The sequence below is a fragment of the Biomphalaria glabrata genome, chromosome 12, assembly GCF_947242115.1.
Source record: "Biomphalaria glabrata chromosome 12, xgBioGlab47.1, whole genome shotgun sequence".
Lineage (NCBI taxonomy): Eukaryota > Metazoa > Mollusca > Gastropoda > Planorbidae > Biomphalaria > Biomphalaria glabrata.
This window is the reverse complement of record NC_074722.1, coordinates 33825327-33847314: the sequence shown is the minus strand read 5'-3', so window position 1 is coordinate 33847314 and position 21988 is coordinate 33825327. Positions and strand designations below refer to the sequence as shown.

At 33.4% G+C, this 21988-nt stretch overlaps 1 protein-coding gene across 5 annotated transcripts; it reads left to right on the top strand.

Annotated features, from left to right (window-relative positions):
- The first annotated feature begins 178 nt into the window (after positions 1-178).
- LOC106068312 (clustered mitochondria protein homolog) lies at positions 179-21113 on the top strand. 5 transcript variants are annotated; one of them, XM_056005623.1, is made up of 37 exons: positions 179-638; positions 4720-4910; positions 5222-5393; positions 5744-5887; positions 6367-6479; positions 6570-6639; positions 7286-7370; positions 7495-7573; positions 7905-8055; positions 8457-8593; positions 8751-8842; positions 8959-9061; positions 9190-9310; positions 9660-9751; positions 9940-9980; positions 10086-10140; positions 10235-10313; positions 10447-10552; positions 10921-10996; positions 11142-11262; positions 12051-12113; positions 12208-12269; positions 12400-12477; positions 12570-12640; positions 12760-12832; positions 13631-13792; positions 14229-14289; positions 14477-14567; positions 14718-14904; positions 15095-15286; positions 15486-15566; positions 15790-15915; positions 16593-16678; positions 16875-17004; positions 17608-17742; positions 17843-17916; positions 18378-21113. In XM_056005623.1, the coding sequence occupies exons 1-37, from the start codon at positions 539-541 to the stop codon at positions 18625-18627; spliced, it is 4050 nt and encodes a 1349-aa protein (XP_055861598.1). In that variant the 5' UTR covers positions 179-538; the 3' UTR covers positions 18628-21113. The 5 variants fall into 5 exon arrangements, with proteins under 5 accessions (XP_055861598.1, XP_055861597.1, XP_055861596.1 ...); XM_056005622.1 differs by having other exon boundaries at positions 12048-12113; XM_056005621.1 differs by having other exon boundaries at positions 11142-11271.
- The last annotated feature ends 875 nt before the right edge of the window (positions 21114-21988 follow it).

Below are 21988 nucleotides of genomic sequence, written 5' to 3'. Positions count from 1 at the left end.
TCAGTTGGGAGAAAATTAAAATAAATATTTGTAAATTATTGGGTCAAAACTAAGTTCAATGAACACAAGTAAAATCAAAAACAAATTATTAAATAATTAAACTTTGAATGAAGTATTAGTTCGTAAAATTGCGAGTCATTATTTTTAGCTATTGTTGTAATTTCTATTTTGTATTCGATTGACCTTAGCCCTACTCTCAAAGACGAAGTCAGGTCAACATTAGAAACACGCATCTCTAGCAAAATATAAACTCGAATTTAACAATGCCTTGGTGATATGCACTAGAATTAATTTACAAAACTTAAAAGCCGTTTTTTTAAAGTGCTTTTAATTTTTGTCATACATTAGGCGTAGATCTAGTCTATTTATCAAGCTAGATCTCTAGATCTATTTGTTGACCTTTAGGTTATTCGCATTTCCTACTAAAAGTACACACGTGTTTTGTCGTCGATCGTTACATAAACCGAAAAGCGAACTGTTGACTGTTGGGCAACGTGAACGCGACTGTGAAGTGAAATAATTCTGTTGGCTTTAGACTATGGCTGGAATAACTGCATCCGACGATCATCAAGAAGCCGGGCAGAAATGTGGCACTTCTAATAAAACACAGGAGATCTTAACCAACGGTCATGTTGATGGTAGGCCTAAAAATAATTTATATTTCTAATTTTATTTATATTAGACTAATTATTTAGCTCTGTTAGATAATGTTATTGTTAATAATAATAAGATCCTCGTGACTTTCTCTAGTCTGGGTAATAATCATAAATAGCAGAATAATCGATTGAAAATCTAGAGTCGAAGTTGTGAACACACAAGACCCACAAGTAGTGTTTTATGCCTGTGCCTTGTCCTAGATCTAGAATATTCTTGAATTTTGTTTTAACTGGGGGTGTTCAAAGGCTGGTTGGTAGTCTGTATCATATTATATATGCAAGTATTTATTATCTAGAAATTTTAAATATAATAATTCTTCATAAGATTAGGGTCAGTGTAGATCTATAAGCTACACTACTTCTGAGACTGATGTATTGATTGTCAGCACACGTCTGCTATGTAGATCTATGTTTAATCAGGTCACATTGTGAGGCCAATTTATTATTTAATGATTTCCAGAGCAATTTAACCATTCTAATGAAAATGCAATAGTTGTTAGCTTGGCATCTTATATGAATCTTAGCATAGTTATTGATGTAATAGAGATCTAGACTCTAGGTACAATCTAGTTTGTTTATGATCAGCTGACTAGTGCTTATAATGTCTGCTGAAATCTTCACTTTGACCTCATTTCAAGGTTATGGGGTCAAAGTATGACCTCTGGACTTTAACAAAGCACATGGACTGGAATTGAGAAAACAAACTACATAGATCTAGTGACATAGTACACTACAGTAACAGTGTCTAGAGGTTTTTTTTTTTTTTTTTTTTAGACTAGGTCTAGATCTAATTACTGATATTTTGTGATATTGCATTTTTTAGACACTAGTTTCAGATTTTAAAAAAAAAATTACTCTTTATAAAAGGTTTTAAAGTAGCCTATATAAATAGCCGTATTGCAAGGGCCTATTAGCCCTATTCTAGGACTAGGAGACCCAGATCTAGAATTACTAGAAAATAGATTCTAGAATCTAGAGCCTAGATCTAGTTAAATCTAGTAGAGTCTAGAATAATCTAGATTGCCTAGAATCTAGGTTTAACTAGTCAAAGGATTTAGATCTAGATATATGTTATTTATTTACCTAACAATACAAATTATAATAAATTTAAATAAATAATAGCATGAACTCTATAATCTAGATTTAGTCAATTTAGATCATACTAGATGATAGACCTAGTAAAGATAGGTTTAGTTAGATATTAGTAATTAGATCTAGATTCTAGATATTTTTAAAAAGCAGTCACTTAGACATAGTCAGAGACATAGTCAGTCTAAAGTAGTCTACTATAAATTACTATTTTACTTATCATTTTAATCTAGACTAGTTAGGTCTACTTGTACTCATGTACTCAAATGTACTGTAACTGTAAAAAATCTAGATCTATTTTTGTAAAATGTTTTACATGTTTCGGATGTTCCTTCAGAGTTGAAGATAGTTTACTTCCTAGTCCAAACCTCCCGCAGGACGACGGGGGATGGGAGCGGGCAGGGTTTGAACCGTCGATAAATCTGAATAACAGTGCAGCGCGCAAACCTCACGACCAGGCAGCCATGAATTTTAGACCTAGACTATTAGATCTAGATGTCATTTTTTTTGGTTTGGCACAGTTTAGATTTATAGCTAGAGTCTATATATAATCTAACTTAATTATAATTTTCTTACTATTGGTGAATTACATCACAGAGCAAGTACTGAAGTAGGTTGAAACTTAAACTAGAAATGGATCCAGAATCTGTGATGATCCAGTTCTTTTTTATTTTCTTCAGAATATAAACAGTAGTCCTGACCTAGACTCTAGTGATATTATTAAAATAATTTTATTATTGTCTAATTTGCTTGAAGGCAAAATTGAAATGTTTGAATTTTGAGTGTTAAATTATTCATGCATGCTCTTGTACCATACATAGACACAGATTTACTTTTAATCCATCTTATTGCTGTTAGATGAGTGTAGATCTAGATTTATTCTAGATCTAACATTTCTAAAGACTTGGACTTGGTATTATTTCATTAGTCTAATCACACATCATTAGCACTATTTTTTTACTTTAATAATAAAAAGCTTGAAAATCTTCCTCACTGTGCTGCACCTTACTTTATTTTAATGTTATATGTGTTACTGTTGTGACTGAACATTGTAAGCCTCTTTTAATTAGTCTAGTTGTAGCCTACACCATTGGAGTTTTACATTTAAGCTCATCATAAGTTGTAGTTTTAATTTGAGCATAAATTGATTGGATTCAATTGGATTGCTAGGATTTCAGTAGCTGTGATGGGGATTTGGTAAAAATAAATTTCAGACTTAATAGAAAGTTAAAAGCAGTGACATATCAAAAAGTATATTTGTTATGAGATAGCAAAAGTGATCACTTTTGCTATCTCGGCTCCATCATATCCAACAATACTCTACTGGATAAAGACAGTAACAACAGGATAGACAAAGCAATGGTCACCATGTCACGGTTACGGAAAAGAGTGTGGGACAACATATTGCTGACTAACAATACTAAAGCCTTAACTACCGGACCTGTGTGTTGAGCACTTTGCTATAGGAAAGTGAAACATGGTCAACCTACTCATGGCAGGAAAAGAAGCTGAATGTCTCCGATACCTAAAGCTTCTTTAAAATAAGGTGGCAAGATAAAATAACCAATGTGGAAGTGCTACGAAGAGCAGGGTGCCAGGACATCCACTCTATTATTAGCAGCAGACGCCTTGGCTGGCTTGGCCAAGTTCGTAGAATGCCAGTAGGTCGACTTCAAGACATTCTGTATGGCGATCTAATAGAAGGCAGGAGAGCCGCTGGCAGCCCATTTTTACAGTATATAGATGTATGCAAACGCAACGTGAAGCTCTTCAAAATCGACACTAGCAGCTGGAAAAAAGATCCACGTGGAGAGAGAGCATAAAGGAATCGTCTTGGACTGCGGATGCCATACAGAACAGAAGCAGAAAGAAGGGTGAAAATGCAACGGAGCCTGATTATATATGCCCAACCTGCAATCTCAGCTGTGTATCAAGGATCGGCCTCTTTAGTCAAACAAGAAGTTGCAAAGGGAAAAATCGTCTCTCGAGACGTAAATGCCACAGGATATTTGTTATGAACCAATACAGAGTAATTTCAAGCAAAATATGTAAATGATAGCATTGCAATCACACTTGAATTGTCTTATCTCTGCAATGTCATTACTGACAGCCCTGGAACTGTTGTCATGGTCTCATCTGTGAATGTTGCCATCATCCCTGGCCTTCCTCTGGAGTTTTTTCTGAAGGAACAATAGAAATGTTTCATTTCCTTTCAAATCTTTCCCGTCTCTTTTTGTAAGGTTTCTGTCATTTACATCGCATCATTTCTCTGTTTTCTGAACTAAATGGAAAAGTTTCTGGTTTGTTTTCTCAGGTATCCATTTTCTTCTGAGTAACCTTATCTTCTAATTTTTTAACTTTTTTTTTTGTTGTTGTTGTACTTGTCTTCTTTTAATATTATAACTAATAGTCTAATAATTTAAAAAAAAAAAAGGGGTTTTTAATTTTTTACAACTAATTTCTATAAGGCCTTAGAAGAATTTGTAGCTATCTTAAATTTTTAATTTCAGAAGTGTTTCGTTACCAAAACAGAAATCATTTTGGGATGAAGTGAGAAGAGACTACACAACATTTGTAGTGCATCTTTATTTTTTAAAAAGAAATATTGCCTGTTTAGCTCTTAAAGCAGTGACAACAATTTTTCTCTACAAAAAAACAAAAAAAACTTTATGTGAAATGTCATGCAACTATGTATCTGTTCTGCTAGCCAAAAACATTGAGTCTTGGGGATTACACAGTAGGAGGCCAAGCTAGAGACACCTGTGTTTATAAGCTATGTAATACTAACAATTCTTAAGTTTGTTGTTACATTTTCAGTCTTGTCTTCTTATCTTCTTATATAATACAGACGTTACTTCAAAAAAGAAGATGATTGTCTGTGTTTCTAATTGTAGTCCTTGAACAAGACAGATGATGCATTTACTATAATTATTTCAATAGACTTAAATCAAAGTTTTGCTAACTACATCTCCAGTTGAAACCATGAAAGATAAAATTATTGAGCAAGAAGTGAAAGAGGAAAAAGATGAAGCAGAAAGTGAGAAAGATAAAGATGGAGAGAAAGAGTGTGATGATGAGGACAAAGACAAAGAAGTTTTACTCATCCAAGACAGTGGCTTCAGTGTCTTCATTGCTGCCCCAAACATTGAACCATTTGAATTGCCAGTAAGTATAACAAACCCTTTCTTGTACTTTGAACCAAATATAAGGTATTGGTGGCAAGTTTTGGCTGCGGTTTAATTGGAATGACAGTGGTGGCTTGGATTTTTATTTGGTCTTTAAAAATAAAAATGGTTGTATTGTGTTTTAGCCGAAGCAAGTGAACTCAACTCTTTCTTGTTAAAGTTTTGAGATAGTTACTTTTGTGAAACATAGGTCTAGATTTAGGTTTAGTTTAATTCATGTGTTTATTTATTGATGTTTTCATTTATAGCCTTCAGTTAGAGTAAATTTTATTGTTGTCATTGCTTGTCTAGGTGAGCTCTATGGAACTTGTGCAGGAAATTCATCAAATTTTAATGGACAGAGAGGACACTTGCCATCGCACTTGTTTTTCCCTGCAGCTTGAAGGGGTAACGATGGACAACTTTTCAGAACTGAAATCCTATGAAAACCTGAAAGAAGGCTCTGTGATTAAAGTTGTTGAAGGTAATTGGAATTCTGTTTGCTTCTTTCTTTTAAAATGATGGCAAATTCTTTTTCAGAGGAAGATTATGATTTGTTTTTATTGGACACTATATTTCTGCATCTGTACCTAATGATTACTGTTTAAAAAAATGCCAAGTTTAAGTTGATAATACTAATTATTCTTCATTATTCTATTCAGTGTAGCGTTGTGTTAGGTTAAGCATTGTTGTCAGAAAAAAATTCTTGCCATAATATATGTAATAAAAACATTTTTTAGACTGCATAAATGGTATCAGTACGGAGGTTAAATTCACAACTTTTGAACACTATCATTATTATTATTTTATTTTTTTGGCCGTTCTTAAATCTAGAGCCTTACACAGTCCGTGAAGCAAGAATCCACGTCCGTCATGTCAGAGACCTGATGAAATCTGTGGATCCTGCTGATGCTTATAATGGAGTGGATTGTGCTTCACTGTCATTCTTAAATACTATTACACTTGGAGACATTTTGGGTAAGTGTTCAAATTACCAAGAATCATTTTGAATATTAGGTTTAATCTTGTTTTATCAAATCACATCTATTATAAAAGCAGACCTTGTGATCTACAGGGCAGATGATGTAAAAGCCATCTGTTTCTGTGGCCCATGGTTAATGAGGGTATCATGTGGCCTTTACTTTTCCTCAACTAAAGTCAGTACCCATTAAAGCCTGGTGGACTCAGAGGTGGCAGAAGATCCTAAAATAAAAAATCCCAGGCTTCAATTCAATTCCAGGATTTGAACCCTGGACCCCTGGTTCAGAAGCAAAGCACTTTATCGCTTAGCCTCCGCACCTCCCACATCTATTATAGTTATTATGAACCCAATATGAATTGCTGTTGGACAATATCAGTTAAACAAAAATGCAACAAGATTACATTGATAATTATTTAAATGAAAATTCAGAATAATGTATAATACTGTTACATTTTTACATTAATTTTGATTACAGATAAGAAACGTAGTAAACCAGATTCAGTGGACTGCACACCACCTGATGCCATCATTCCCAACTCTAAAGATAGACCACTTCTTCCTTTACATCCTGGTGTCAAAGATCAAAAGGTGGGTGCACTTGTAGGAACATTCTGTACTAAACCAGACCTCTTGTAACAAATACATTTTGACTAATTATTTATTTTATTTTTTGTTTAGGCTATTCGTTGTTTGAAAGTTTTAACTTACAGTGGTTGGAATCCTCCACCAGGCAACAGACGAATGCACGGTGAGCAGAGATTTTTAAAATTATTTTTTAATGCATACTTAAGTTGTATTTTTAAAAAAAAAAGCTTTGTAATACTAGTGTCACAAACTGCCTATATAGAGGGTTTGCCTTGGGTGGTTGTGAAAGTCTAGGGAATCATTAGCCATAGTTCAGTATTTTGATGACATAGGCATCTTAACGTATCAGTTAAGCAACAGCACACTCTCCGAGGAGACTTAAGTCATTTAGATAGTTAATAAACACTTTATTAAACTATTTATCATATGTACAGTAATATTCATGTGGATCAATCTGAACAAAAATATTTAATTACATAGTCCAACCCAGACTTGATTTGGAAACTTTCTTACCCAACAGAATCCTATCTCACACTTTCAACTCAACAGCTCTCGGCTAGCTCTTTCAAAGCCCTATCTCCAACTCTCACTCACTGTCTCTCTTTCTCCTGTTACCATCTAACCTAAAATGTTACACACATTTACATAGACCTGTTGACCAGAATCTCACCCCCTCGTGATAGCCATGGTGAACCTTTCAATGCCCTGGGTAGAGTAAGACCCTAAATTTAACCCTACCATGAATATATCACCAAACATGGTTTGTAACTAGTTTGCCTTGTTCTTGACACTGGTTTCTCTATTTCTAGGGGACCTGTTGTACTTGCATGTTGTTACACTGGAGGACAAACATTATCACATCACTGGCTGCACTCGAGGCTTTTATCTCAACCAGTAAGTTGACTTGTCAGGATGGCTTGGTTGCTGTGTCTCTGTGAACAGAGACAATTCTCAAGTACATTTTATTGAAATAATTTTTTTTTTTTTCGTAGATAATTTTTTGTTTTTGTTCATATAGATCTACAGAAGATGAGTTCAACCCAAAACCTGCTCAACCCAAGTACTTGTCACATTCACTGATTGATATTCTCAATCAGGTATTTTAGTTTTTTTTCTACATTATTTAATTCACTAAAAGTAACCGTTTCATTTTTGTGTTCTAAAGGCATTATTTATAGATTTCTTGTTAAAAAACAAACATAACTTCATTAAGAGATATCAACATAGAACTCCTTACATGGGTATGACTATTCAACAGCTGACATTGCAGAGCTAATGGAAATATTCCCTCAAGCGCCAATCAGCTACTTAGGGTGTTTATATTTTAAAATAATCAATGTTTTTTTAACTTAATTCTAAAACACTGCATCATTGGTTCTAGCCACTAGCTAGCTTTATATTTGGAATATTTCTGATGTTTTATTTCAGATAAGTCCTTCGTTCAAGCGACATTTCTCTATGCTGTTGAAGAAAAGGGGACAGAAGCATCCCTTTGAAAGAGTCCCTTCCCCGTACCAGGTCTATGCCTGGATGGCCCCACAGCCTGATCATCAGATTGATTATATCAGAGCTGAAGATGGTGAGTACATCTTGCTGAAGGCAAGAGCATAGCGGGTGTGTTAGTCTTGTTCAGGGGTGGGGGGAGAGATCACTTTGAGTTTAAAACACATTTTTGACTCTGTTTCTTTTTCTATTATATATGTTCTGAACTTTTACTATAGGAAACAAAATGATTGTTTGGATGAGGAAACAATAATTTGTTTACTAACTTTTTAAAACTAGGATTTAAAAAAAAATCAAATTGGCTTAGTTTTTTTAAACATTATATAATATAGTATAAATAATATAGAATAATAATGTATTATTTTTTTATAAATGCAGAAATTGAAAAAATGAATTTTTAGTACCCTCATCCCCTTTTTTTTTTGTGTGTTTATGAAATGAAGATTAACTTTGTTACAATTTCTTTGATATTTTTAGCATTTTCCACAAGATTGGGTTACGAGGAGCACATTCCTGGCCAGACCAGAGATTGGAATGAAGAAATACAGACCACCAGAGAATTACCAAAAGGAAATTTAGCTGAGAGGCTTTTAAGAGAAAGGGCTATTTTTAAGGTAAGATGTTAATGATTGTATTTTTATTGTGCGTACTGAGATAAGAATAAATTGAAACAAGGCAAGGCTTTGAAAAGTTTAAAATTTGTAAAATTAAAAAAAAAATTTTTTTGTTTTTAAATTTTTAAATCCGAGTTTAATTTTGTTCCTTTTACAGGTTCATAGTGATTTTGTTGCAGCAGCCACACGTGGTGCTATGGCTGTAATAGATGGCAATGTAATGGCTATCAATCCTGGGGAAGACTCCAAGTATGTATACACTATCAAATCTATGGCTTCTCGTTGATTTGATTATTTATTTGGATTCTTTCAATGATTAGATTATTTATTTGGATTCTTTCAATGTTTTTTGTTTTTCTTCACAGAATGCAGATGTTTATCTGGAACAACATTTTCTTCAGCCTTGGATTTGATGTCAAGGATCATTATAAAGACTTTGGTGGAGATGCTGCTGCTTATGCTGCACCTGTATGTAGATTTCCATCTTTAAACTATCTTAAATTTTACATTGAGCTCATAAAAACAGCTTTGTTTCCAAGACTTTGATCTTTGTAGTACATTTTGATGAGCTTATGACAATATCTTTTGGTTTCCAGGTGAATGATCTACAAGGTGTTAAAGCTTATTTCAATCTGGACCCAGATGGTCTGTACACACTTGGCACTGTTGTAGTTGACTACAGAGGATACCGCATCACTGCTCAGTCCATCATTCCTGGTAATTAATTACTGTAGTAAGAGTGTTGTTCTTTAGGATAGTTCTCAATTCTTGTTCTACAAATAGTGGACTTCAAATGTGTGTCTTACTTGTGTTTCTGAAATAGGCTCAAAAACATACTAAGAAGACACTAAATGTACAAACTTCTCATCAATCATTAATGAAATAGTAGACTTGATAAAGTTGTCATACCCCACTTCATCTCAATGCTTCACAGTTTTTGTCTCGCTATAATAAATAAATATATATTACAAGTATAGCCTTCACTATTGTGCTATGGACCTATCAATGTTTAAATGACTAAAAGTATTGATGGTACAGGTTAGGATTAGAGTTTTGTAATTCTCAGGTATTTTGGAAAGAGAGCAAGAACAGTCTGTGGTGTATGGGTCTGTAGATTTTGGCAAGACTGTGGTCTCAAGTGAGAAGTACAGAGATTTGGTTAGTGAAAAAGTTTCTGCTATACCTAATTCCTGGTAGTCATTTATTAGTCAATTATTTAATCCTTTCTTTCACTACAGGAGCAAATGATTTTTTTTTTTAGAAAATGTTTACTCAATATATCAACTGTAGACAAATGCTTTGATAGTTTTTAGAATGATCTGTAATAGATTTTATTATTTTTGCAGCTTCAGAAAACTGCAGCAGCTTTGAAAATTAGACCCCACAAGTAAGTTATGAAACAAAACAATTCAAACATTGACAAATCTTTTTCTGTAATGTTAAGTATGTTCTTGACAAAAGTACATACTAAATTTGAGCCTATTTTTTTCAGGGTACTGAATGACAAAGGTGAAGCAGTGGAATTGTATTCATCTGTTGAATGCAAGGTAAGTTGAATTCCCATCAAATTATGAGTTGTACTGGTATTTATTTTAAAACTCATGTTATCAATGTTCTAATAATTCTACTTTTGTTTTGTAGGGAATAATTGGCAATGATCAGAGACACTACATTCTGGACCTTTTGCGTACATTCCCTCCAGATGCTAATTATTTAATAGGTAAGTCAGTGAGATCATCAATTGTATAAGTAGTCCATGTTAAAACATCAATTGTATCCATGTAAGTAGTCTATGTTAGGAGAAGCCAAACAACTGACATGGTTCTGTTAACATTGCCTTAACATTATTTCAGTGGAGGGTGAGGAGCTGTCTGAGTTTATGAAAGGTCAAGGTTATCCAAGAAGACACAGACACAAGCTTCCTTGTTTAAGACAAGAATTGATTGAAGCCTTTACTGAGTAAGAAGCTCTTTCTAGGATATTAACTCGTTTAATTCTCTTTGATGTAGACTGCAGTTGTCCAACCTGCTTTTTCATACTCTCTCTCATTAAAAGAAAGGCTGGCTTCTGCCAAAAGAAATTTGTTTGATAATATTGACCAGGCATGTGAAGTGGTTCAATAACTTTACTTTAAACAACTATATTCATTAGTTATCAAAGGTAGTGATTATTATGTGTGTGACATTTTGTCAGGCTAACTTACAAGTCTTTCTTCTCATACAACAATGATTAATTCCTGTTCAAACATGTACATGATTGTTTCCTGTATAATGTCTGAATTTTCAACCAACACAGGGATCTAATCTTTTTATCTTTATTTACTCTAGGAGTCGCTACTTGGCTTTTGTAAAGCATGCAGCACTTCACTTCCAAGCTTTGCACAAGATTCAAAAAAAGAATGAGGTTTGTTTGTTGTTGTTTTTTTTATTGAACATCATGTATTGTATGCATTTATAGTTTCATTTTCAGCTTTTTCTTTTAAACAAATTGGGACATTATAATTGCACTCATTTGCTAAGTAGTTTGATAGATCTGTCTGAATCCCCAGGATTCTACAGCTGTAGAGAATGGTCATGGTTGTGATGAGAATAAAAATGAAATAGAGGAAGAGGAGTTGACAGAGGAAGCCAAGAAGTTGGTGGAGACAATGACTGGACAGGAGAGGCTACGTAAGACGGGTGTGCATTAAGTCCTAACACGTAGATTGGTTTATGAATAACATATATATTTATTAGGTTTACCTTAGCTTTATTTGTCAAAGTTATTGCATGTTTAACAAATTTTTCATTTTAAAATGTTATGTATGTAATGGTAGCCAAATTTCTAAGTCTCTATTAAAAAAAGAGATTACAAAAACACTCTTTGGTGTTCATTTTTTTAAGGATAAAAATGTTATCTTATTAATCAATTGCTTAATTGCTCTATTATGTAAACAAAGTTGTAGCCTTTTTTCTTTGTAAACAACAAGCATGGACAAGATGATGTGGAATACATTTATATTGCAGAAAAATTAAACAAAATATTATATCTTCAATGCTAGTAAAAAGTTGTTCAACTCAATAAAAACTTTTCTGACACATTTATGTGTTCAGCAAAAATTAAGCTCTTCCTTTTGTTTGTAGGGATTTATGTGGCTACCATCACAAACTTAATGAACATTTTTTGTTTTTGTTTAAAAGCTAGCAGGATTTCTTGATAAGTTAATGTGGCTACTGCCTAATGTGCTCATTCTGTGCTTTTTAGAATACTTTCAGCACCCCTTTCTAATATTTAAAAAAAAAACAACACTGAGTGAATGTCTACATTTCATTTGATCTTCTGTTGTAGTGAACAAATGTTATAAAAAAAAATGTTTTAGAGTAGACATAACAACAATGTTTTTAAGTAGTGAACTGAAAGTTTTGTAATTCTGTGGACATGTTTTCTTACTCCTAATTTTATTGTTATGTTTCAGCAGAAGATGATACCAAAGAAATCGTTAGCAAGGCTGCTCAGGCTGCTGGGTCCATGTCTGATACAGGTATTTAAGATTCTCAAATTCAAATAAAGGACCTTTTATGCGAAATAATTCATATATATTGGTTTATATAATTAAAAACTTTTATTGTCCACAGAGTTTAGCATTACCTTCAACACTGATGTCTTTCAACCTCATGTTCGACATGCTGAGCCAGAGGTGAGTTTTAAGTTGTCAGATATATAGAAGTGTTAGCAATGAGTCCTGATTGAAGGCTGATAAATGTGTTGACTTGTACAGTTTATTTCTTGGAGATATTTACTTATTCCCATTGATGCTTTGATTTCAGAGTGAAATGTTTAAGAAAGAAAAAGAGTTGGTTAAGATGGCTTCCCAGCATATTGTTGCCAGCCAACTCCCTCTCATGGTAAATATAGATTTGTATGTTTAGTTGCTGCCTTTTTGGTGTGAACAAGAACCTTAATCGTTAGAACTAAGCAAACATTTTTTTTTCCACAGATCAATGACTTCTTGGAACACACTTCCTCACCAGTGGATGGCATCACGCTTACTGAATCTATGCATGCTAGGTAATTTTAGGTTGACTTATGGTTTTTTATAGTTTCTACACTGGTAGCTGAATAGATATTAGTAATGTTTCAATTAAGAAATAATAAAAGCACATTTCAACTTTACCTCAATGTTTCAGAGGCATCAATGTTCGTTATCTTGGTAAGATTGCAGAGACCCTGGCCAAATATCCAACTTTGTCCTATGTGTATGTAAGTATCATTAGCGGTTCAGCTGAATAAGTTGAAATATTTTAGAACCTCTGCTGACTTGTGCTTTGTAACCTGTAGATATTAACAGTATTAATGAAATTTTAGAAGAGTGAGAGATTTTGATGGCAAGTTTGTGACTATTGCATTTTCTAATAACAATTTTGGAACTAATGATCAAGGAACCAACCTGTCAAGTTCAACACAGATGTTGGTTAATTATTTACTTTGAATGTATTTCAGTTGTAATAATAAATTCCAGTGGTTCTGTTTCCTTATGTAATGTAACTTAACTTCAAAAGGAATAAATCATACAACAAATCCAGGAATTAAAATTCCAAACACTTTTTAAATAAATTCAATTAGGATAACTTCACAAATCCTAATTGCAACAAAGAATAACTATATTTGTGAAGCCAAAAATAATAATGTTTGACTTTTTTCATATGAACTAAATGAATTAATGACAGCTTTTAAACAGTGTATCTGATACTGGTGAACTGGTAAATTCTAGGTCTGGGTGTGACTAGCTAATCTTTCACAATGTCACTAAATCTAGTTTATCCAGAAAGTTTAAGTATATCTTTACACTCTAAATTCATCAAAATGAATTCATTTTCTTTACTATGATGTTAAAAGTAAATCAATCACCTTTTATCTGTGATTTAGGTGTATCTTCTTTGTTGATTCACAGACAGTACACTATGGTCAATGTCAGAACACTTAAGATTCTTTGTGATCTAAACTTAATTTTTGGGCTCATTTTTTTCTGTGTTAATCTGAGCTTGCCATTTATTTCAGACTATCGCCATTGGTGAATTGATCTGTAGGTCAGTGAAACATTTGTACAACCATTACATGCAAGGAGTTGACATGATGAATACAGCTGCAGCTATCAGCCACTTCTTCAACTGTTTCCTGGGTTCCTATCCCAACCCTCACCTCCAAGTCATTGCAGAGGAGGTAAGTGAACCTTGTCTACCAGATACGTGTTTAACCCAATAGCGCTATTTCCAGTTTGAATAAACTAAAATTTATTTCCTAACAAAGAGATAACTTGGAATAAAAAATGTGTAAAAAATTATTTTATATAAAAAAATATACACAAAAAAAAAAACGACTTTAAAAAATAGCAAAATATGTCTAGTTTAAAAATACTTTTAATACCTTTAGTAACTTAACATCTTGTTTTCACTAATAAAACAGTCACCAGGCTCTTGTTCTCGTGAACAAGACATGAACACTTTTTATTGTTAAGTTGTTTTTTTTAAATGCTGCTAGCATCCTACCGCATTAGGCTAATACCTTAAACAACGCACCCTACTCCAATAGGCACTAATGGGTTAAAGGCCTAATCTACAAGTTATTTTATTATTTGTTTACATTTTTTTCTTTCTAGACCAAAAATGCTAAAAGAAAAAGTAAGAGAAGAAACAAGCACAGTGTCTTGTACAGCATTGGTAAGGATAACCTGAACATAAACTATTGATGAATTCTTTAAGAGAGCATGTACTCGTGTATATTACTAAAATGTAGTTTTATTATTTAATGTCTTATTTTCTATTATTGTTTTAGTCTTAGGGACAGATAGATATAAAGATTTGTTTTTGTAAAATCTTTGAATGAAAGTCTATTTCACTATTTCAGAAAATACTGAATGGACATCGGAAACACCCAAAAGCTTGTGGAAGAAAATAGTGGATGAAGCATATGATTACTATGGTTACACACTTGAGTGGTAAGTTACAATGGATAATGCAGCTATGTCTCAGTCAGCTTTTACTACGGCTCAGGTGCAGAGTTTAGTTACTTGTATGTGTACATTTACAACTTTGTTATTAGTAGAACATCTTGAATACGAATGAAGCTTGAACATTCTTTCTTCCAGTGATGGTATTGATGGTGCCTTGGAACAATATGGCTGCCAGAGAGTTGCCTTGCTGCGTTCAATTTGTTTGAAAGTAGGTGTTCAGATTCAGCTAAGAGAGTATGCCCTGGAGAACAGAGGTCGATCCATTTTCTCAGAGGATGATATTGTTAATGTCTTCCCAATCGTCAAACACATCAGTCCAAGGGTAGGTCATAGAAATATTAATCCTGAGATAAGTTGACGAAATTTTTAAAAGTTATAGAATACAAATTTATTTAAATACTGCTACCTTTAAGAAGATATTATTGTATGATATATAGTGTAGCAATGTATGGTCTGTATTCTGTGTAGCATTAATTGTTGGATATTATTTACATATGACAATCTGATTTCAGGCTACAGATGCCTTCCACTTCTTCTCAAGTGGACAGAACAAGATCCAGCAAGGACTCCTCAGGGAAGGTTATGAGCTGATCAGTGAGGCCCTCAACCTTTTGAACAATGTGTATGGCGCCATGCATCCTGAAATAGCAGCCTGCCTGCGTCTTTTGGCTAGGCTGAATTACATTTTGGGAGAATTTGGGGAGGTCAGATTCATTTATTAAGTTTCTTTGCTTAAATTTGTATTAAGCCATGTTTTTAAGATTGGTTGTCTCCTGATAACATAAGTGTAATATTCATATAGTTCTTATTGTTTGGTGTAATGCACAAATTGTAAGACAAATTTCCATACGGACAATAAAGATTATTATTATTATTATAGAGCAATTTTTGTTTGTTTTGCAGGCTATGTCTTACCAGCAGAGAGCTGTTTTTATGAGTGAAAGGGTTTTAGGGGTGGATCATCCAAACACTATTACTGAATATGTAAGTAAAGATAGTAATTTGGTGCTTATACTTCCATTAGTTAAAAAAAAATAATTCTTTTTTCTGTGTATTCTACTAGTAGTCACTCAATCATTTTAGATTGCTGTTTGTCAGTACTTGAATTAAATTATCAAAATTGCTATTTGTCATTACTAGCATTAATGTATTAAGATTGGTACTTGTCAGTATTGGTATTGTTATAAGTGATGCTTTCTTATTCCAGGCACACCTAGCTTTGTATTGTTTTGCTAACAGTCAAGTGACCAGTGCCTTGAGATTAATGTACCGTGCCCGTTATTTAGCCATAATATGTCATGGAGAGAATCATCCTGAAGTTGCCTTGATAGATGTAAGTTTTGAGATCAATATTTAGGAGTTATAAAATTGATTTGGCTTTTGAGACTTATATTCTATCATGTCATTTATGTATTGTTATAACTCTGAGGGTGGTGTGGATAGGGGTAGGAGTTTTGTGTGTGTAGTCAGCTGACACAAATCACCTCAGGCCAGTGCTAGATGAGCAGTCAACCGTGATAAATGGGGTGTTGATCATCGAAGTTAAAAACATCTAAAGTACTCAGACAAGTCACGTCAGATTTAGTCAGGTGATCACCCAGAAAGATGAGTAGTGTTTTTTATGGTTCTAGGCACACAACATGGCCTAAATTGTGTCGATGTGCCAAAAACCAATTAGGGACCCTATCAGCAGGTTTCGAGTCAGTCACAACTACGATTCAGTACGGTACGACTGAGTATAAGAAGATACGGAGAAGCCTGTAGAGTTCTTGTTACACCAGTACAGATGTTACAGATATCCATGGCAGAACATTTGTACAGTCTGTGTTACATGTTGCCCATTGTACAGTTTGTCAGTAGTGACTGATTTATTGAACGTTAGTGTTACATTACTTTGGAGCCCGGAGTTGTGAAGCTTTTTTGAGTTGGTAGTGATGTGTTGTGCAGTTTGCAGAGTAGTGAGCGTTGTTACAGTACCGGTATTTAGGAAAATCTTTTTTCTATTTCCAGAGTAATATTGGTTTGATTCTTCAAGCTGTGGAAGAGTATGACTTCTCTCTTCGTTACTTAGAGCATGCTCTACAGCTGAACATCAAGTAAGTTCTAATCAGTATTGCTTTCATGTACAAGTTTTCAGAATAACAAAGTTTATATCTTTACCAGCTTAAGAGACCTAAGAAAATATGCACTAGTTGACAAGCATTTCTTTAAATTCTGTTAGCTGGTGTTTGTGTTTTTCATGTTTCATTGGTTTGTAAAACAAGACATTTTTTTTTTCTACCTTTTTTAAAGATATTTTGGTCCAGAAAGTTTAAAAACAGCAATGACTCATCACTTGGTGGCCAGAACACATTCTTGTCGAGGGGATTTCCGATCAGCTTTACAGAGTGAAAAAGAAGCTTACTCTATTTACAAGAGCAAGGTGAGACTTCCTGTCTCTGTTAGATCTAAATCTGGTAGTCTTGTGTTCCCTTGTAGATTTAGTCTTGTTCCCTTCAAGATTTAGTCTTGTGTTCCTTTCTAGATCTCAACCTGGTAGTCTTGTAGATTTATTCTTGTGTCTCTTGTAGATTCAGTCTTGTTCCCTTGTAGGCCTCAACCTGGTAGTCTAGTGTTCCCTTGTAGATTTTGTTGTTGGCTGTTTTGGTTGGTTGATTAATCTTATAGTTGAGTGTAGATGTTATATGCAAGCTCAATAATAACCTCCAACAGAACAAGAAACAATATTGAAGAAATCCAGCTATTACAGAATTAGGGCACAGTTTATGTCCTCTCTACACTACAAGCGGTCTCCTTCGTCGTCATCCTAATCCTGTGTCATTTTTTTAAATGTACTGTCTCGTCTACTTAGGACCCGATTAAACCACAACTTCTACACATCTTGCTATTGCTATTACAATTTAGTCTGTTCACTTGTAGATCTTAACCTGGTAGCCTTGTGTTCCTTTGTAGATCTAGTCATGTTTTTTAGTTTCATAAAATCTAAAACTATTTTGAATCATTTTGATGTTTTCAACTCTTTAAGTTGGGTGAGAATCATGAACGCACCAAAGACAGCTCCGAGTGTTTGGCACATTTAACAAAGCAGGCTGTCGTAGTCCAGAAGAAGATGAATGAGATTTATAAAGGAGAGATTAATTCCATTTTACCACCCATTCAGGTAAGTTACTGACCATTCAATTCATCACTTTGGTTTGGTTTGATTTTTAAAAATAAAACTGTATTAGAACTTCATTAAAAACTTTACTTCTGCTGGACAGATTCAACCACCGACTTTAGCTGGTGTCCTTGAGACATTGAATGTGATCAATGGCATAGTGTTTGTTCAGATAAGGTAAGACTTGTACTCATTTATGACTGTTTGTTTTATATCTTATAACTGTTAATCAAGGAGTCAAAAACAGAATGATTTTTAAATTATTTTTTTTTTAGAGTTTCGATAATTTATTTGATTCACACTTTCCATAGGTTTTAAAAGCACAGTGTTATGTAATTTTTTATGACTTAATATATATTAGTGTGCACCTGGTAATTATTTTTAGTGTCCTCTTAATTCAGCTGCCAGAGCTAACTGTATTCCACTTACAATTGATCAAAGCACTTTGTTGCTGTATTAGTATCAGCTGATTTTAGATGGGGATGATGAATAGATTAAGCTATAGGAGTGCATCTTCCTTCAGATTTAGAACACATCTACATGTACACCATACCTTCCTATTTTACTGTATTACAGTATGTTAGTTAAGTGTTATACTCTTCCAGTGTGTTCATTCTTTTCATTTCTTTCTTGCTCAGCCCTGATGAATTAGAGAAGTTTCGACAGGAAATGAGCAGACGCCAGTCAGAACAAAATGAAGGCGAGGATACCAAGGCTGACAACTCTGGTGAAAAAAGCCTGAAAGGCGACGGGGACAAAACTGTAGCTAAGGAAGCTGATAAAGTTAGCTGTAATGGACATGATTCTTGTAACGGATCTGTGAGTAAAGAGGAAAAGAATGTGAACAACAGCAACACTGTCACAGTGGATGGAATAGCTCTGGCTTAAAGCAGTGTAGTGTTGGCCAATTCTCTTGGACTATTATCAGAATTGACAAAAATGAATTTGGGCTTCGTGTTCTAAGATGTTGGTCTCAAGTGTGGGCTATTTCGGTGTGGACCATGTGGGTATTGTTGACTGGATTGCTGTCTTGTTGAAATATGTCCTTCATATAAAGTGTTAATATTAGTCATTATTTATGTTGGCTATTTGTTTTAAGAGATCAACTTTTGTTCTCACGCAACTATTGTACCTGAGCATTATAATTATACCATGTTGTTACAATATGCAATGCAAAACCCACACAACCCCGAAGAATGTCATCCGGAGCATTCAATTGTTGGTGTATGAAAGTGGATCAAAAGTTGCACCCATGGTTGATTTGTCTGACATTGACACTTCATGCTACTCATACACATCTCACTGTACACTAAAATATAAAGATTCTCATTTCAAACTGAAAGCAAATCTCAACATATTCAAACACACACATCTCTCTTGTAAACTACAACATAAAGATTCTCATTCAGCCAAATCTGGACATACTAAAACCAACTCCATTCATATGTTTTGAATTGCGTATTAATTCTAATGTTTGCATTTCTAAACACATTTTAGTTCTCCTTTTGTTTTGTTTTGACTTTAATCACAAATAATTAATTTTGTATATATATATTTTTTTTTTTTTGCATTGTGTGTGTGTGCGTTTTTTTTTTGTTTTTTTTTTTGAGTTTTCACTAGGTTAGACCATTCCTTAGTGTAGATCATTCCTTTTGTAATCTTTGGCTGTTACTGAACCACTGTGTAACTACTTCAGTAATTGAACACATAATGTGAATACAAGGAGATAATAGTGTTTTCTTTGTTATAAGAATGATTTTGTTTTATATACACAATTATTGTGTACTTTTTTTTTTATACATGCTCATTTTTCTTGACTACTCAGACAATATAGTTTTGACTAACCTGTTGTGCAGTTTGGCTCTCTCTGCTAAATGTCAAATAGCTTTCAAAATTTGTAGAGTAGTGCTTGCTATTGCAACATTTATCGTAATCTACTTTAATTTCCAACTTGCTAAGATCTACCTAAAATTAAAGCAGCTAGTAAAAATAAATGCATTTTTTTTCTTCATTGCCTTCCTTTAAAGACAATGTAAAGACCAGATCACAGAACAACTGACTTGATGAAACGACTGATTTTTGCTCATTTTCTCAGTATTTTATTTGATTTACGCCATCATAATAGATACCTAAGCATATTATTATTGAAATGTTGATACTGAAATAGCAACAAATTCAAAATGAAAGATAAATTTCCTTTTCGACATGTGTATATAAATATATTGATCTGTGAGTAGCGTGAGCTTGTACTGACGTGATACATTTAAATCCATATTTCTAGTGCACAATTCATTATATCACCGTACTTCATTTGTATAACATATGTAAATGCTCTATAATCATTAAGAATATTCAGGATTTCTTAACTGCTATTTGATTGTTACAACAGCATTCTATCAACATATCAAATCGTAAGGGAAAGTAACTTTACTACACTTCTAGTAAGTAATATTGACATTCAGAAATTCTAGAAAATTCAAATGAAACATTTATTTGTGAAAAAGAATTCCACTTGATATCTACAAACTTTATAGCTAAAATGAAGACCATCAACAAAGTTATTCTAGGTTGAGAATGCTGTTGAAAATAACCATATGTATGTAAATAGTTATTTTAAAAGAAGTATATTATGGCTACAGAGTACATTTGTGGTCAATCTGCATGAGTCAAGTATTTGTTAGTATCAGCTATTGATCAGAGCTTACCTGTACATATGTTTGTGTGTGTGACCTGCTCATTGTAAGTATCTAGTACCAGAGTAAAAGCCTTAACTAAGTACCAGTTATAGGAAATACACCTATTTTGTTTCTAAACACATCCCAAGTAGGTCAATGAGAATACAAAATATTGCAGTGATTGTCAACATTTCAAGTTAACTTGGGTGGATAGTTAGTAATGAGGAGCACATATTGTCATAACCACTAAATATGAAGAGACAATATCATTTTATAATTCTCAGATAATCTCTGTTATGTTCCAAGTTGAACTTTTGTGGAGAGTATTCAATAGAAATTTTGGGGAGAAAAAAAATTCCATTGTAAGATATTGGGGGGAAAAATGTGGATATTCACACTAAGAAAGTAGATTTTGAATCTCCACATTAATCAAAGCTTTCGACAGTCTTCCTTTCAGTTTCATCAGATCATCACTCTTATTTTTCATATCCATTATCAGACAACACTAACGATGTAAATCATTTAACTCTAGAACTTTAGATTAGATCCTAATTAGTTATGTTGACTGTGTTGTGTGTAGACACAAATCCAACAGTTTGTCTTAGTCTAAGTATTGCATGCTTGTTTAGCAGTCTTCTGCTCTTCAAAGAATGCAAAGAACCAATTGATAGCATCATTGTGATTAAAGATTTAACTGAAGTAAGAGTTTGTTTTTTTTCATTCTAGTTAGTACACTGTTATGTAATGGTCAACATCGCTGCTCCATTTTGTTTAATTTGAACAAGTTATTTGTATTATGAATTATTAAATAATTCAATTCCAGCGGACAGTGTGAAATAATGTATGGTATTATTAGGGCAGTTAACACAAAATCTAAAAAATTAAAAAAACAAAGCTAATACTTGGTGAAATTGCACAATTATTTGAATCAATTGTGTAATTAATATTAAATATATATCTAGACTAGAAATAATAAATTTGTGCAATTAAATTATTTTTTTTTTTGATAAACGAATTTAACTTATTGGTTAATTTTTTTTGTAATGTCTTGTAATCTTATAGGGACAAAGTTTATTTTAAGAGCTCGACAACTTGAACAAGTTAAACCATTTATGGGCCACCTTTGGCTAGGGAGAGATTTAATCTGGCTAATTTACATGATATTGATTTAAAACATGCATTCACATTGTTTGGACTACATTTAATCTCTTTCACATAAACAGATTCCATGTTAAATTATTTTTTTCCCAATCGATTAGCTAATATTTCACCAGGTTTAATTGGGAATTATGAAACTAACTTGTGGCATGAATGATGGCTACCTAACAAGGGGTATTCAAATCAGAATCCTGATTTAAAAATTTCTTTTTTGAGATTAGATTTGAGCAGACTTGTTTTTGCTGAGCACTTGAAGGCAGCATAGAGATCTTCCCCAAGATACAGAACATGCTATGAAGAGAGCATATCAAGCAGTCTGTATGAAAGTAATAAGACAAAATAACTTCATGTGGCGTGTTCTGTTGTCACAGATAAATATATAACATACTGTAGACATTAATCAATAATAACGATAA